This window comes from Macaca thibetana, chromosome 19, assembly GCF_024542745.1.
Source record: "Macaca thibetana thibetana isolate TM-01 chromosome 19, ASM2454274v1, whole genome shotgun sequence".
Classification (NCBI taxonomy): domain Eukaryota; kingdom Metazoa; phylum Chordata; class Mammalia; order Primates; family Cercopithecidae; genus Macaca; species Macaca thibetana.
In genome coordinates, this window is record NC_065596.1 from 43889871 (window position 1) to 43903947 (window position 14077).

A 14077-nucleotide genomic window follows, 5' to 3' on the forward strand; every position below is an offset into this window, starting at 1 on the left:
AAATTTGGTTAAGTTCTCTGTAGATTCTGGGTATTAGCCCTTTAACAGATGGATAGATTGCAAATTTTTTCTCCCATTCTGTAGGTTGCCTGTTCACTCTGATGATAGTTTCTTTTGCTGTGAAGAAGCTCTTTAGTTTAATTAGATCCAATGGGGATAGAATTTTTAAGGAATGGACAAGTCATAGGCCCAGGTAAATTAGAGTGGCTCACTTTTGATCTTGTGATGAGGGGCAGAGTGTGTCCTCACCTGGGGGAACGAGGAGCTAAATAGCCCCACAGGGACCAGGCCTGCAGTATCACCATGGAGACTGCTTTCTTCCCTGAAACGGGGGAAGGGATTTGTATTTGTGTTAAGTGTGTTCCCCACAAAGAAGGGGCTTGCCTAACACTCTGTGTGCTTTGCCCAGAGCTGCAGATGGATTTCTACACAGGGACAAATGAGGACTCAGACATCGGCTTCCATTTCTGAGTACACTTTCACCATTGTTTGATCATAAACAGCTATGTGTGTGGGACCTGGAAGTGTGAGAAGAGATGCCACAATGTGCCCTTTGAGGATGGCAAAACATAATCTGAGCATCTTGGTGCTGGACAATGAGTACCAGGTCAGCATCCTAGGAGCTCCCCGTACAAGGCCTCCATGGGCTCTCAGAGCAGCAGGCAGCTCTCTCTGACCTGGCCCCAATAGTCCTTCAGGACCCATCTGCCATAACTACTCCTGCCCTGGGCTTTTCATCACGGAGCACCCTCTGCTTGCACTGCCATCCTCAGCTCTTTTCCCAAATCTGACCAGAGTCAATATCAGCTCACCTGGCATTTTTCCCAAGAAGGAGAATCTCCTCTGTCTTTTCCATTGTTCTCCTTTCTATTTGTGCTGTTATTTAAGTTTTCAGGTAGTGGACTGACACAATATTCATAAGAATAAAATTGTTTTAGTCAATGAAAAAATAAGTCTTTGTCTTACTCCTGGACCCAATCTTACTGCTGAGAATATTACCAGTGTTTTATTCTCCTTCCACAGGAAATCTCTGCTTATGGAAACATATAGATTTATTAATTTATTTGTTTTTAAACAAATCCTGGTATATGTTGCTCTCCACCTTACACTTTAGGAACTGAGTTGATTTGTTGTCAAAGAATACATCTTGAAGACATCATCTATTGATGGTGCTGCCTCAGTTTTCAAAGGTTGCATAATGTTGCATTAGAAGGATTACCAAAAATGGTGGACCTTGACTTTTTTGATGGGCATTGAGGTTATTTCCAATATTTTTCTTTTGCAAATGGTGCTATATTAAGACTTCTAGTCAATTCTCTTGTCATTATTCACCTCTCTTACTTATATTGAAAGATATCACAAAGAAATGAAATATGTGCATTTTAAATTTAACGAATTAACACCTATAAAGTTACTTTACAACCTTAGTAATAGAGAATATGTCCAAATGTTCTGGCTCTTTCTAATGGGTAGGTGAAAAGATTCACATTTTATTCAGATTCAAGTGAGGGATCTTTACCTATTCTTAGAAGCTGTTCAAAATGATATTCTATGTTTTGCAACACTTGTCCGATTCTACCTCTCCAACAGCACTTGAATTTTATTCTTGGCCACCATCAGCCCTGATCTAGGCAACTCCAAAGAGATACTGGGCCATCAGCAGTGAATGGCGGTTGTAGTTCGTGGAACTGAAAGATATACATTCAATGAACATGGTCTAGCGTTAACCCTGTGTGAACCCCTGTACAAGATGCAGGGATTCAAGTTGGTGAAACACAGTCAGTAGCCATGGGGATTTTCCAGGATAGAGGGGAGGCTGAGCAAACATAGACCATGTGTCACAGAGTGGTAAAGCATTTCTTGAAGAATAAGAGAAAAATTAGAAATAAAGTGAGCAACTGTCTAAAATAGGCAAGAAAGTTAATCTGTAAACAGAAGTGTGTGTCTTGGGTTCAATTATATAACAAGGAGTTTTCTCACGGTATGTTGTAAGTACTAGGACAGAGTAGAGAAGAGGGTGAAAGCTTGTTTGAAGGCATACTGTCTTTCTGATGCATTTTTCTTCCTGTAGGTAATAAGAAATAGCCAACACTGTTACAGCTTTGTCCATCAACTTCCACCACGTTCTGTGAAGACAGTGCAAGTGTGGAGAGATGTCTCCCTGACCTCAATGTCTGTCTGCAATTAAGGGAGATCACCACACTCTCCATTGTTGAGGAATCCCTTTTCTATGTGACCATAGGATCTCCAGAGCCTGCTAACAGCATGTCCTCTCCTCATGCTTTCCCATACCCTTGGTTGCTAAAACATCACCAAACTACCCAGGATTTCTTTGGTTCTTGCTTTAAGGGGGAAAGAGAAAGTGGTCATCCCCAAGAGGACCTGAGGAATTCTATGGGAGGCATCCAGAAATCAAAGAGGAGAAATCTTCTTGTGACTCCAGGAGTGAGTGACAATGTGCCTAGAATGTCTTAGGAGTCATTAGGTACAGCATCCTTCTATGGCACGTCGTTGACGTCAGTGACTCTGAAACAAAGTCCTTACCCAATCTCAGATGACTCACTGCATTGAAATGTTAGGTAGCTGTTTACAGCCACACAGGTGTACCTCGTGGCTTTAGGGAGAAATTTTGTAACTTGAGGACAATCTGGGGGAATTTCCTAATTCTTTCCATTGTTCTCAGGATATTTGTTGTATATAAACATGGTGCTTGGCTCTATACAGACTTCCATGCAGGAACTTTAGAAAAAGACACGTCTGGTGTGAAAATTTTAATTCAAGCAATCATTAGGTAATCATAGGAGTCCAAAGATTTCTCTTAAAGAACTCTAATTGTTGATATTTAAAAACAACTGCGAGATTTTTCTGATGTTTGTGGCAGAATCCTGGAATTTCTATTTGGAAACAAATAGTCATGGGTTTAGACCAGAAAATATGTAGTTTATTGTTTGGATGGACACAATTCATACACATGGACACAGTGAGCAGACCTTGCTTTGCTGCTGTTTCACTAGGCATTGCAGCGCAGCAAACCTCCCAACACATATTGACTTAGAACAATCATTTATTCTGATCTTTCTCAGTTAACTGGACTCATGTGGGTGGTAGATTATGTGGTGAGAGTCTCGTTTTCTGAAGAATCTTTTAGGCTGGAATTCCAGAGGATGCTTCACTCATGTCTGACTCAACACTGGGGCTGGGTGAACACCTGGGGGCTGACTGGTTATTTCCTTTCCTACCTCACCTCCCAATCCATGCCTTGAATTCCCTCAAATCATGAGAGTCTCATAGTTCTTGGACTGAATGAATGATGATTGGCTTCCACTAAAGAAAGCCTTCCAAAAGCTCAGGCAGAAGGTACAAGGCATCATAGGACCTAGCTTACAAAGGCAGACAGTGTCAGTATTGTGACATTGTATTGAACACAGTGAGCTATACAGACAGCCCACATCAAAGGTAAGTGATTCCACAAGCTGTGGTTATTTTGACATGTGGTCATGAGGGAGCATCCTTGGCAACTATTATCACCCAGTCCTCAATGGCTTACATGTTTCCCACATTCCAAAACCACTAATCCTGTAAGGAACCACTGAACACAACAGAACTACAGAAACAGGCTCAGATTGAAGTTCAGCATCTTATCATCTGATTAGGATCTGCTGTCCATGAGGTGACTACAAATTATCAGGTGCACTTTCTCTCAACATATGCACTAAAATAATACATTATCTGCCCTATAGAAATCAAAATATTAGACTGAAACAGATATAGGAAAATGCAGTGAACACACTTATTTTAGAAAAGGAAAAGATAATAAACAGCACTCTGAAAGCAAGATGGGTCACCAACAGCTTTACTGGAACCACCCACGAAAATTCAGCCAGGGTTCTCACTCTTGTTACATCTGCTCAAACAAGCATGGCCTTCTGTGGATATACTGTCTTGATATCTGCTGCTTGTGTTTTTATAAGTACTTGAAGGATATAGGTTTCATTAAGTTGGACTAAGTGATCTTCTTTAAATTGATAAGCAAAACATGCACCCAATGAATGAAACTGTGCTAGCTCATTGAACATAAATAAAAATTAAAACAAAGAGACAAATAAAAACAAACAAGAACAAAAAAGAAAATAGGCAGCAGTCACTGGTCCACATTATTGGACCTTATTTTCATCTTCTCTGAAAATGTTTCTCTGCAACAATTGGCTCCACCATCTATTGTCAGCTTCTTGAAGCTCCTAACAAGATTGCATAGTGACAGCCCTTTTCTTTCTACAAGAGCTGTGATCATTTAGATCATAGCACAGATAGAGGACCACTTAGGAGAAGATAAACAGTATATTACCTAAAAGCCAAACAATGCAGATTGAAGAGGGTCTCATCAAATAGCCTCTTTTTCTGCAGGGCCCATCTCAGGCATCATTTTGGTCATCCTCATCCTTTCTTCCCATGTTCATTGTCACAGCTTGTTCAACAGCAACCTTACTCATGGGTGTGCCTCTCTTTTTGCCCTCCTTTAACTTAACATCCAGTTACCTTGAGGTGTCAATGAACAGTAAATAACACATTCATGCCTCACTTCTTTGTTTCTTTAAAGTGTAAACTGAAATTTCCTCCCCTCTCACTGGAAAATCTCAGCTTCTTATTAGGTACACTGACCTCCATATATCATCCCTCTCACAGTTTTGGTCACTTCTCTGTTTTGTTGATGGATCATAGGCCCTCTCATCTGCATGGAATTCAGTTTTTGGGGGAATTAGGCAATTCTTGCTCAAAGTGGGTAAAGACTATCTTGGAACCCATGTCTTTCTTAGAATAACATGAGTTTGATTTCATATCTACATATCCCTGGATGATGCCCATTGTATTTGAATAACCTACAGGGTCCTACATGCTGCCCCTGCTAGACAAACACACAGTGACTGACTTTTCTTAACTGATATTCACCAGCTCAGTTCAGTTCACATAGTCCATTTGTTATACTCATCTTTATACTACCTACTATCCTGTGCTTATGGTGGCCAGGAGTGACGTCTCAGATAAAAAGAGAAGATATAGAGACCAGGAAGCGATGTCCAACAAACGAACTTTAATTTGCCTCTGGGGACCCGCTCAACATCTTTTTCATGCTCCTCAACCTAAATTCACTAAATATAGCATTCCCACTAAATATAGTATTACTCAAAACATAGAAGGTTATTCTGGACTCTAAAGCCTTGCCTTCTGAATGGTCTGTGGGGCTTTTTCAGTTTTTGCTGAAAGTCCCCAAAGAATAAATCTACTCTTTGAAAATGTCCTTGATGCCAAAGTCCATCAAAACTGTTTCCTCTGTGGTGCTGTCCGTGGTGCTGAACACTGGTGCTTCTAGGCCTGTACTTGCAAGTGAGCGGCCAATAAAACAGAATTAGGAGATAATTTTTTTGTTTTGTTTTGTAGTTGACAAATTGCAGCTCGAAATGTGCATGATATATGGAGCAAGAATTGAATCTGGATTTTCAAACCACAATTTCTGCAATGCTCTCTATCACCACTTTTATTCAGCATAGTATTTGAAGTACCAGCCAGAGCGTTCAGCAAGAGAAAGCAACAAATGGCATCCAAATACAGAACGAAGTTAAACAATCCATGTTTACAGACATGATTCTATATCTAGAAAACCTCACAGTTCCCACCCAAACTATCATTAAGCTGGTAAACAACTTTCGCAAAGCTTCAGGATACAAAATCAATATGCAAAAATCACTAGAAGTCCTATATGCCAATGACAGCGAACCATAGGGCCGAATCAGGAATGCAATTCCATTCACAATTGCCATGAAAAGAATACAATACCTAGGAATACAGCTAACCAGGAGGTGTAAGATGGTACAAGGAGAATTACAAAACACTGCTTAAAAAAGTAGAGATGACCCAAACAAATGGAAAAACATTCCATGCTCATGGATGGCAAGAATAATGATCATTAAAACAGCCACACTGCCCAAAGAAATGTACAGATTCAACGGTATTCCTATTGCACTATCAACAACATTCTTCACAGAATTAGAAAAATCTATTTTAAAATCCATATGGAACCAAGAGTAAGCTGAATAACCCAGACAATTCAAAGTAAAAAGAACAAAGCTGGAAGCATCACATTACCCAACTTCAAGCTGTACTATAGCTTGAAGTAACCTAACAGCATAGTACTTGCACAAAAACAGACACATAGACCAATGGAACAGAACAGAGAGACAAGAAGTAAGGTCCCACACCTACAGCCATCTGGTTTTTGACAACGTTGATCAAACAAGCAATGGAAAAAAGATTCCTATTCAGGAAATAATTTTCGGATAATTAGCTAGTCATGTGCAGATGATCGAACCTGAACCACTTTCTTGATTATATAGAAAAATTAACTCAAGATGAGTTAAAGACTTAAATGTGAAACCCAAAACTATAAAAATCCTGGAAGACTACCTAAGGCAATACCATTCCGAATGTAGGAATAGGCAAAAGATTCATGACAAAGATGCGAAAGGCAATCACAAGAAAAGGAAAAACGGACAAATTGATCAATTTAAACTAAAAAGATTCTGCACAGCAACAGAACCTATCAACAGAACCAACAGACAACCTACAGAAAAGGAGAAAATATTTGCAAATTATGTATCTGAAAATTGTCTAATATCTAACATCTATAAGGAACTTTAACAACTTTACAAGAAAAGAACAAACAACCCCATAAAAAATGGGCAAAGGGCTGGGAGCAGTGGCTCTTGCTTGTAATTCCAGCACTTTGGGAGGCTGAGGACTGCTTGAGTCCAGAAGTTCAAGACCAGCTTCGGCAACATGGCAAAACCCTATCTCTATGAAAAATAGAAAAATTAGCCAAGTCTTGTCTTGAGCACCTGTAATCTCAGCTACTTAGAAAGCTGAGCTGGGAGGATTGCCTGAGCCCAGGCAGAGGTTGCAGTTAGTCGAGATTTCACCACTGCACTTCTGCCTGGGTGTCATAGTGAAATCCTGTCTCAAAAAAAGTAGACCAAGAACATTAATAGACAGTTTTCAAAACAAGACATACAGGTAGCCAACAAGCAAATGAAAAGAAGCTCAACATCCCTGAATGTTAGAAAAATGCAATCCCATTACTGGGATAGGTGTATACACTATTGTATACACAGAAGAATATAACTGATTCTGCCTTAAAGACATATGAACATGAATGTTCTTTTCAACACTATGCACAATAGCAAAGACACAGAATGAGCCCAAATGCCCATCAAGGACAGATTACATACAGATAATGTGATACATGTGCACAATGGAATACTATGAAGCCCTAAAAAAGAATGAGGTCATGTCTTTTGCAGGAACATGGATGGAGCTGGAGGCCATGAATCTTAGTAAACTAATGCAGGAACAGAAAGCCAAATACTCCATGTTCTCACTTACAATTGTGAACTAAATGATGAGACTCAGGGACACCAATAGGGGAACAACACACACAGAAGCCTACTTTACGGTGGAGGGTGAAAGGTGGGATAGGAGCAGAAAAAACAACTATTGGGTACTATGCTTAGTACCCAGGTGAAGAAATCTTATGTACCACAAACCTCATGACACGACTTTATCTGCATATGTACCCCTATAATAAAAGTAAAAAAAAAAAAAAAAAAGAAAAGAAAAAAAACCAATCTCACCTTTCTCCCAGAATCTACAGGAGAAACAGTATCTCTGAAACTTTGTTTTACATGGACTCCAAGACAAAGCAGAGAATGTAGTTAGAGTCCAGGTATGTGACAGACAGATGAGAGTGACCCTCACATGGCAGAGCCAAGGGGCCTACTGTGAGGCAGGTTCATGCATTAACTTTCTCTACTTCTCTCCTGAGGATCAAGGTCAGGAGGATCAGACCTTCAAAGGCTCTCCCAGAACCTTTAAATGCAAAGAGAATTGCCTTCTAGGTCTAACGTCTTTTTCTAAAATTCCCAATTTACTTTTAGTCATTGTACAAATTGAGAGAATGTACACCTTCTGGCTAGATTCTGCACAGTGGAGAAAATGCTTGAGAGGCACAAAGAGAAGCTTTACAATCACTACCCCTCACTCCATCATCCTATCCCTGGTAACCCAATCCACAGCCTGGTACCTCCACTACTGTCATTTCCACTGCCTTACAGCAAACAGCTATGGTTGTGACAGAGTTTCTTCCTGACATCTGAGTCTTTCTCCTGCTACACGGAAAGCTTGCTGGGAGGGGCTTGGAATCTGGCATGAAGCCAGAGGGCATCTCTGAGTTGCAGCATTTAAATGATCCCACTCAGAGATTCACACAGAAGACTGGACACAATTCCGAAGAGTCACCCAGAAGGAGAGAACAATGTCATCACTACCCGTGAGTTGAAAAGGCACAGACTTTAACCATCTCAAGTCACATAAACCAAGAAAGAAACAGGGGAGATTTTCTGAGATGAAAATATGAGCACTCCTACTGCGAATGCTTTCCTGAGAGGTGTGGTTGTGTGGAAGAGAAACCCTGAGGCTGTGGTATCTGAGATGACTGTGGAGTGTGAGGTGGGGATCCTGGACCAGTGTAACCCTCTGTGAGTATGTGGTGGTATCTGATGAGAGTGAACTCTGCTGAGATTAAGTGACTTTAGGTGGGAGGCAGATGTCCCACCAGGACGGGCGGGTGTGTGAGTGAGTGTAAGTGGTTGAGTGTGCTTTGTCTTCCTGTCTGTGATGTGAGTGTATGTTTGCTCACAGCCAGACCAGTGCATGGTCATCTTTATGTGCACAGTGAGCAGGTATGTGAAGCAGCTGTGTGTCTTTTCATGTGTGGCAATGTGGATCCCAGATGGCTTAACTGGTAGGGATCTTGGGGATTGTGAGTTACCAAGGACTAGTTTCAGGTCACTTATGAGAGCGAAATGTAGCATCAGTAGATGTCTTCCCAGTAAGAGTAGGGAAGAGCAATGCAGACTATGGGGGTGATGGTTCCTCAGGTGGGGACTGCACAGAGTGACCACTGGCTTTGGCTTCCCAAGCTCAGCTTCCTTGCCCCAGCTCAGCCTGTTCTTCCCATTGTGGAACAGGAGAGTGTTCAGACACTGATTTGCCAGGGAAGAATATTAGAGGCCATGGTTTCAGTGACTGAACCATGCGTAATATTCACGGTAAGCTCTGTCTGAACTGAAACTAAACTTGTTCCTCCACTCATGAAAGAAAAAGCTCTGTTTGAATTCAGACAGAGTTTACTGTGAATGTTACTCAACAAAGCAGCTGGGTTCACTGGCTCATGGCCATCACCCCACCAATTTGGGAGGCAAAGATGGGAGAGTAACTTGAGGCCAGAAGTTTGAGACCAGTCTGGGCATCATAGTGAGACCCTTTCTTTGAAAACCTTTAAATATCAGACTGGCAGAGTGGCAGGCACCTTTCGCCCCAGCTACACAAGAGGGGGCAGATGTGTGAGGATCACTGCAGCCCAGGAGTTCGACGTTTCAGTGAGCTGTGATTGCACCACTGCATGTCAGCCTGGGTGACAAAGCAAGACCCTATCTCAAAAATATGGAAAAATCATCAACCACTTGTAGTAGTCGTAGAAATCAATCGTTCCCTCTAGTTATGTCCCTGACCCACAGGCTTCATATGTGCAAGTACTGAGGCTGCGCTGTCAGCAATGTGTCCCCTTCTGGGAAGGACGTCCATTGCCCTTGATGATTGTGATGCATGTGCCTCCCACACACAGGGGTTTCCTGTTCTTTCATCATTTCTCTCTTTTTCAACAAGTGTTGTTTTTCACTGGACTGAATTTCTAAATTCTGTCACCCTCAAGTCTTGTTTTCATTTTCAGAGTTGAAAATAAGGCAGGTCAATGTCTCAGGAAGACTCCCCTGTTCTGTTAGGTCACCCCTAACAGACCCTACACATGCCAGGGATTAGAGTAGAAGTTTTACATATATTAACTCCTCTGTTACTGAGAACACCCTACAAAGTAGGAATTTCTGACAATCCTCCTTGTTCTGGGGAAACCGAGGCAGGGAGGGTTAAGTAATAGATCTAAGATTGCACTGCTAGTAAGCGGCAGAATGAGGACTGGAATCCAGGATGCCTGGCTCTTGAACAATTGCTCCTACCTATGGGTCCACCATATCTTCAGGAATATGGGGCCCTGACTGTGGTAGGGTGAAAGGGGAGAGGCCTCAGAGTCTGCCCTGTGATCTCTAACCTCCTGCACCATGGGAATCTGTTACAATAGGGGAGGCTGACCCTTTACCTCTCAATCACTCTCAATACCCTGGCAGGTACCATACACACTGCCTGTTTCCTTGTCTGTTGGTTCCTGCGTGATAATCACAGGGACACCGATCCTCACTTTTGTGTGAGTACTCCATGGTCCAATGGAGGGGGTGGAGGAGAGAAGGGTGAATATTTGCTAAGGGTGTGACCTTATGTGTGAGTGATGTGGAAATGTCTAGTTGGCATAATGAAGACCTCACGCAAGTGCACGCCCTGGAGACCCTCCAGCACCAGGCATGAGACCTGCAGCAACTGCATATGGGCCAGCCATGGGGACCAGGGGAGGAAGACACTCAGTGAGTTGGGGCTGTGGCTCTTTATTAAAGGGCATAGAATTTCCAGGAAATGAACAGATCATAGGCCCAGGTCCCTGACTGGTGCTCAGTTTTTGTCTGGGGATGAGGAGCACAGCATCTCTCTGCCTGGGAGCACGAGGAGCTGAAGCATCCCCACAGGGACCAGGACTGCAGGGATTTGTGTGTGTGTTGAGTGTGTGTCTGCACTATGAAGGAACCTGCCCAACGTGCTGTGTGCTTTGACCTCAGCAAGGACCCACAGCTGGAGGTGAATTTCTACACTGGGACGGATGAGGACTCAGATATTGCTTTCCAATTCCGACTGCACTTTGGTCATCCTGCAATCATGAACAGTCGTGTGTTTGGCATATGGAGGTACGAGGAGAAATGCTACTATTTGCCCTTTGAAGATGGCAAACCATTTGAGCTGTGCATCTATGTGCGTCACAAAGAATACAAGGTGAGTACCTCAGGAGCTTCCAGCACTGGAGCTCTGTGGGCTCCTAGAGGAGGCAGCTTTCATTGACCTGGTGCCACCAGTCCCTCGGGGCCCATCTTCCATAACTACTCCTGTTTCAGATTTTCATCACAGAGCACCCTCTGCTTGCACTGCCATCCTCTGCTCTTTCCAAAATCTGACCAACATCAAGGTCGGCTCACCTGCCATTTCCCCCAAAGTGGAGAATCTGTCTTTTCCCATAGTGCTCATTTCTACTTCTGCCATTCTTTAAATTTTCATTTAGCTGAATGTATACAGTATACTTAAGAAAAAGGTGATTTTAATCATTCAAAAATTGTGTCTTTGTCTAACTTTTGGGTCCCAATTCTACTCATAAGAACAGCATTACTAGAGTTCCACTCTTCTTCAGAAAGAATTTTTTTTTTTTTTAATTTTTTTGAGACAGTCTCACTTTGTCATCCAGGTTGGAGTGCAGTGGTGTGATCACAGCTCATTGCAAACTCCACCACCCAGATTCAAGCGATTCTCTTGCTTTAGCCTCCCAATAGCTGGAATTACAGGTGCATGCCATCACACCTGGCTAACTTTTGTATTTTTAGTAGAAGCGGAGTTTCACCATGTTGGCCAGGCTTGTCTTGAACTCCCGACCTTGCGTGATTTGCTCACCCTGGCCTCCCAAAATACTGGGATTACTGGCATAAGCCACTGTGCTCAGCCTTTCAGAGGAAACCTTTGCCTATGGACGGATATAGATATGTCTATGATTTCATTTGTTTTTAAGCAAATCCCGGTATAAGTTGCTCTACACATTACACTTCAGGAATTAAGTTGATTTGTTGACAAAGAATATATCTTCAAGGCACTATCAGTCCATGGTTCCACTTCAGTTTTTAATGATTGCATAATATTCCATTAAAAAGTTTACCCAAAATTATTGAACTTGACCCTTTTTTGGGCATTAAAGTTTTTTCCAGTATTTTGCTCTCATATATGATGCTGTATTAAGTTTTATAGTCAATCCTCTTGTCATTACTAATTTCCCAATACTTATACTGGAAGATAATTAGAAAAAAATGAAAAAACCAGCTCAAAAATGTGTAAATTTTAAATTTGAAAAATTTGCATTAAGAAGGTGACTTTCTCTATAGCCTCAATATAAGGAATATATCCATACTTTTTGGTTTTCTCTAATGAATAGGCCAAAAGATTCACATCTTATTCAGAGTCAAGTGAGGGCTCTTTTTCTATGCTTAAAAGTTGTTGAAGATAATATCCTATGTTTTACAAGACCTGTCCTCCCTTAACTCTCTAAGAATCCTGGGTTTCATTCTTTGCCACTACCATCTCAGATGTAGGCTACTCCAAAGAGGAACTGTGCCATCAGTAGTAAAAGGCAGTCACAGTTCATGGAACTGAAAAGTATGCACTCAATGAACATGGTCTAGCAGTAGCCCTGTGGCAGGTCCTGTGTGAGATGCAGGGTCTCAAGTTCCTGAGACACAGTCCCTGGTGATGGGGATCTTCCAGGTTGGAAGGGAGGCTGAGTAAACAGGGTCTGTGTGACATGGTGTATAACTTCACTAGGGGAATGAGAGAAAACATTAGAAATAAAATGAGCACCTGTCTCAAATAGGCACAAAATGTAGCCTGTAAACAAAAATGTGTCTACTAGGTTCACTTTTGTGTAACTAGGAGTTTTCGTGGGGAAGGTTATTTGTACTAGGTCAGAGAGGAGAAAGGGCTGAAAACCTGTTTGGTGCCTACTGTCTTTCTGATGCATTTTTCCTCTTGTAGGTAATGGTAAATGGCCAACGCATTTACAACTTTGCCCATCGATTCCCGCCAGCATCTGTGAAGATGCTGCAAGTGTTGAGAGATATCTCCCTGACCAGAGTGCTTATCAGCGATTGAGGGAGATGATCAGACTCCTCATTGTTAAGGAATCCCACTTTCTACCTGACCATGGGATTCCCAGAGCCTGCTAACAGAATAATCCCTCCTCACCCTTTCCCCTACACTGGATCATTAAAACAGCACCAAACCCCACATCGTTGGTTCTTGCTTTAAGAGGGGAAAAGAGGAAGTGGTCATCCCCAGGAGGGGCCAGGGCATTCTATGGGAGGCATCAGGAAATCAAAGGGGATAAACCTTCCTGTGACAAAGGGAGTGAATGACAAGGTCCCTGGAATGTCTGAGAAGACATTAGAAACAACATCCTTCTATAGTATGTAGTTGACGTCAGACAGTCTGAACCAAAATCCTTACCCAATGTCAGATGACTCACCGCACTGAAATGTTAGGTAGCTGCTTACAGCCACATAGGTGTACCTAGTGGCTTCGGGCAGAAGCTGTAACTTGAGGAAAATCATATGGAATTCCTTAATTTTTTTCATTGTTCTCAGGATGCTTATTGTGTAGGCACATTGTGAAGTTTTCAATCTAAGTAGTAGGGAAATACTGGAGCCCAGTGTTTTCCTTAAAGAATCCCAATTATTCTTATTTCCAAATATTCAAAGATTTTTCCATTTTTTGTGTGCAGAATCCAGGGGTTTCTCTTTGGAAATAAATGGTCATGGTTGTAGATCAGAGAACATGTAGATTGTTATTGGAATAGACACAGTTCATGCACATGGACACAGTGAACAGACCCTGCTTTACTGCTGTTCCAGTGACAAATTGTAGCATAACAAACCTCCCAACACATATTGACTAAAATCAATCATTTATTTTGATCTCTCCCAGCTTTACAGGTTTATTGAACTCATGTGAGTGGTAGGTCATGTGATGGGAGTCATGTTTTTAGAGAAATCTTTTAGCCTGGGATTTCAGAGGATGCTTCACTCATGTCCAAGTCAACACTAGGGCTGAGTGAACACCTAGAAACTGGCTGGTTATCTCTTTCACTACCACACCTTTCCATTCATGCCTTGAATATGTTCAAATCAGGAGAGTCTCATGGTTCTTGGACTTAATGAATGGTGATTGGCTTTCAGCAAAGAAAGCCTTTCAAAAGGCTCATGGAGACAGTACATGGCAT

The 14077-nt window shown here is 42.0% G+C and overlaps 3 protein-coding genes and 1 pseudogene across 4 annotated transcripts in view; 3 read left to right on the forward strand and 1 right to left on the reverse strand.

Moving 5' to 3' along the window:
• The window catches only part of LOC126942097 (placental protein 13-like), a 42697-nt gene extending 29611 nt beyond the window's left edge, over window positions 1–13086 (forward strand). For both annotated transcript variants that reach the window (XM_050769323.1, XM_050769322.1), the window contains exons 4-5: window positions 10830–11040; window positions 12835–13086. In XM_050769323.1, the coding sequence (XP_050625280.1) occupies window positions 10830–11040; window positions 12835–12951 (328 nt within the window). In that variant the 3' untranslated portion in view covers window positions 12952–13086. The remainder of the gene's footprint in view (window positions 1–10829; window positions 11041–12834) is intronic.
• The window catches only part of LOC126942075 (endogenous retrovirus group K member 21 Gag polyprotein-like), a 129349-nt pseudogene that overhangs the window by 98247 nt on the left and 17025 nt on the right, over window positions 1–14077 (forward strand).
• The window catches only part of LOC126942104 (glycine cleavage system H protein, mitochondrial-like), a 290077-nt gene that overhangs the window by 72465 nt on the left and 203535 nt on the right, over window positions 1–14077 (reverse strand). The gene's annotated exons all lie outside the window — the stretch shown is intronic.
• LOC126942136 (40S ribosomal protein S29-like) lies at window positions 3726–6519 on the forward strand. The gene has a single exon (XM_050769389.1). It carries the CDS (start codon window positions 3837–3839, stop codon window positions 4005–4007), a length of 171 nt encoding a protein of 56 aa, XP_050625346.1. The 5' UTR covers window positions 3726–3836; the 3' UTR covers window positions 4008–6519.

What these genes read in the sequence shown, in the direction of transcription:
- LOC126942136 (XM_050769389.1), top strand. Translation starts at nt 3,837, where the DNA reads ATGGGTCACCAACAGCTTTACTGGAACCACCCACGAAAATTCAGCCAG.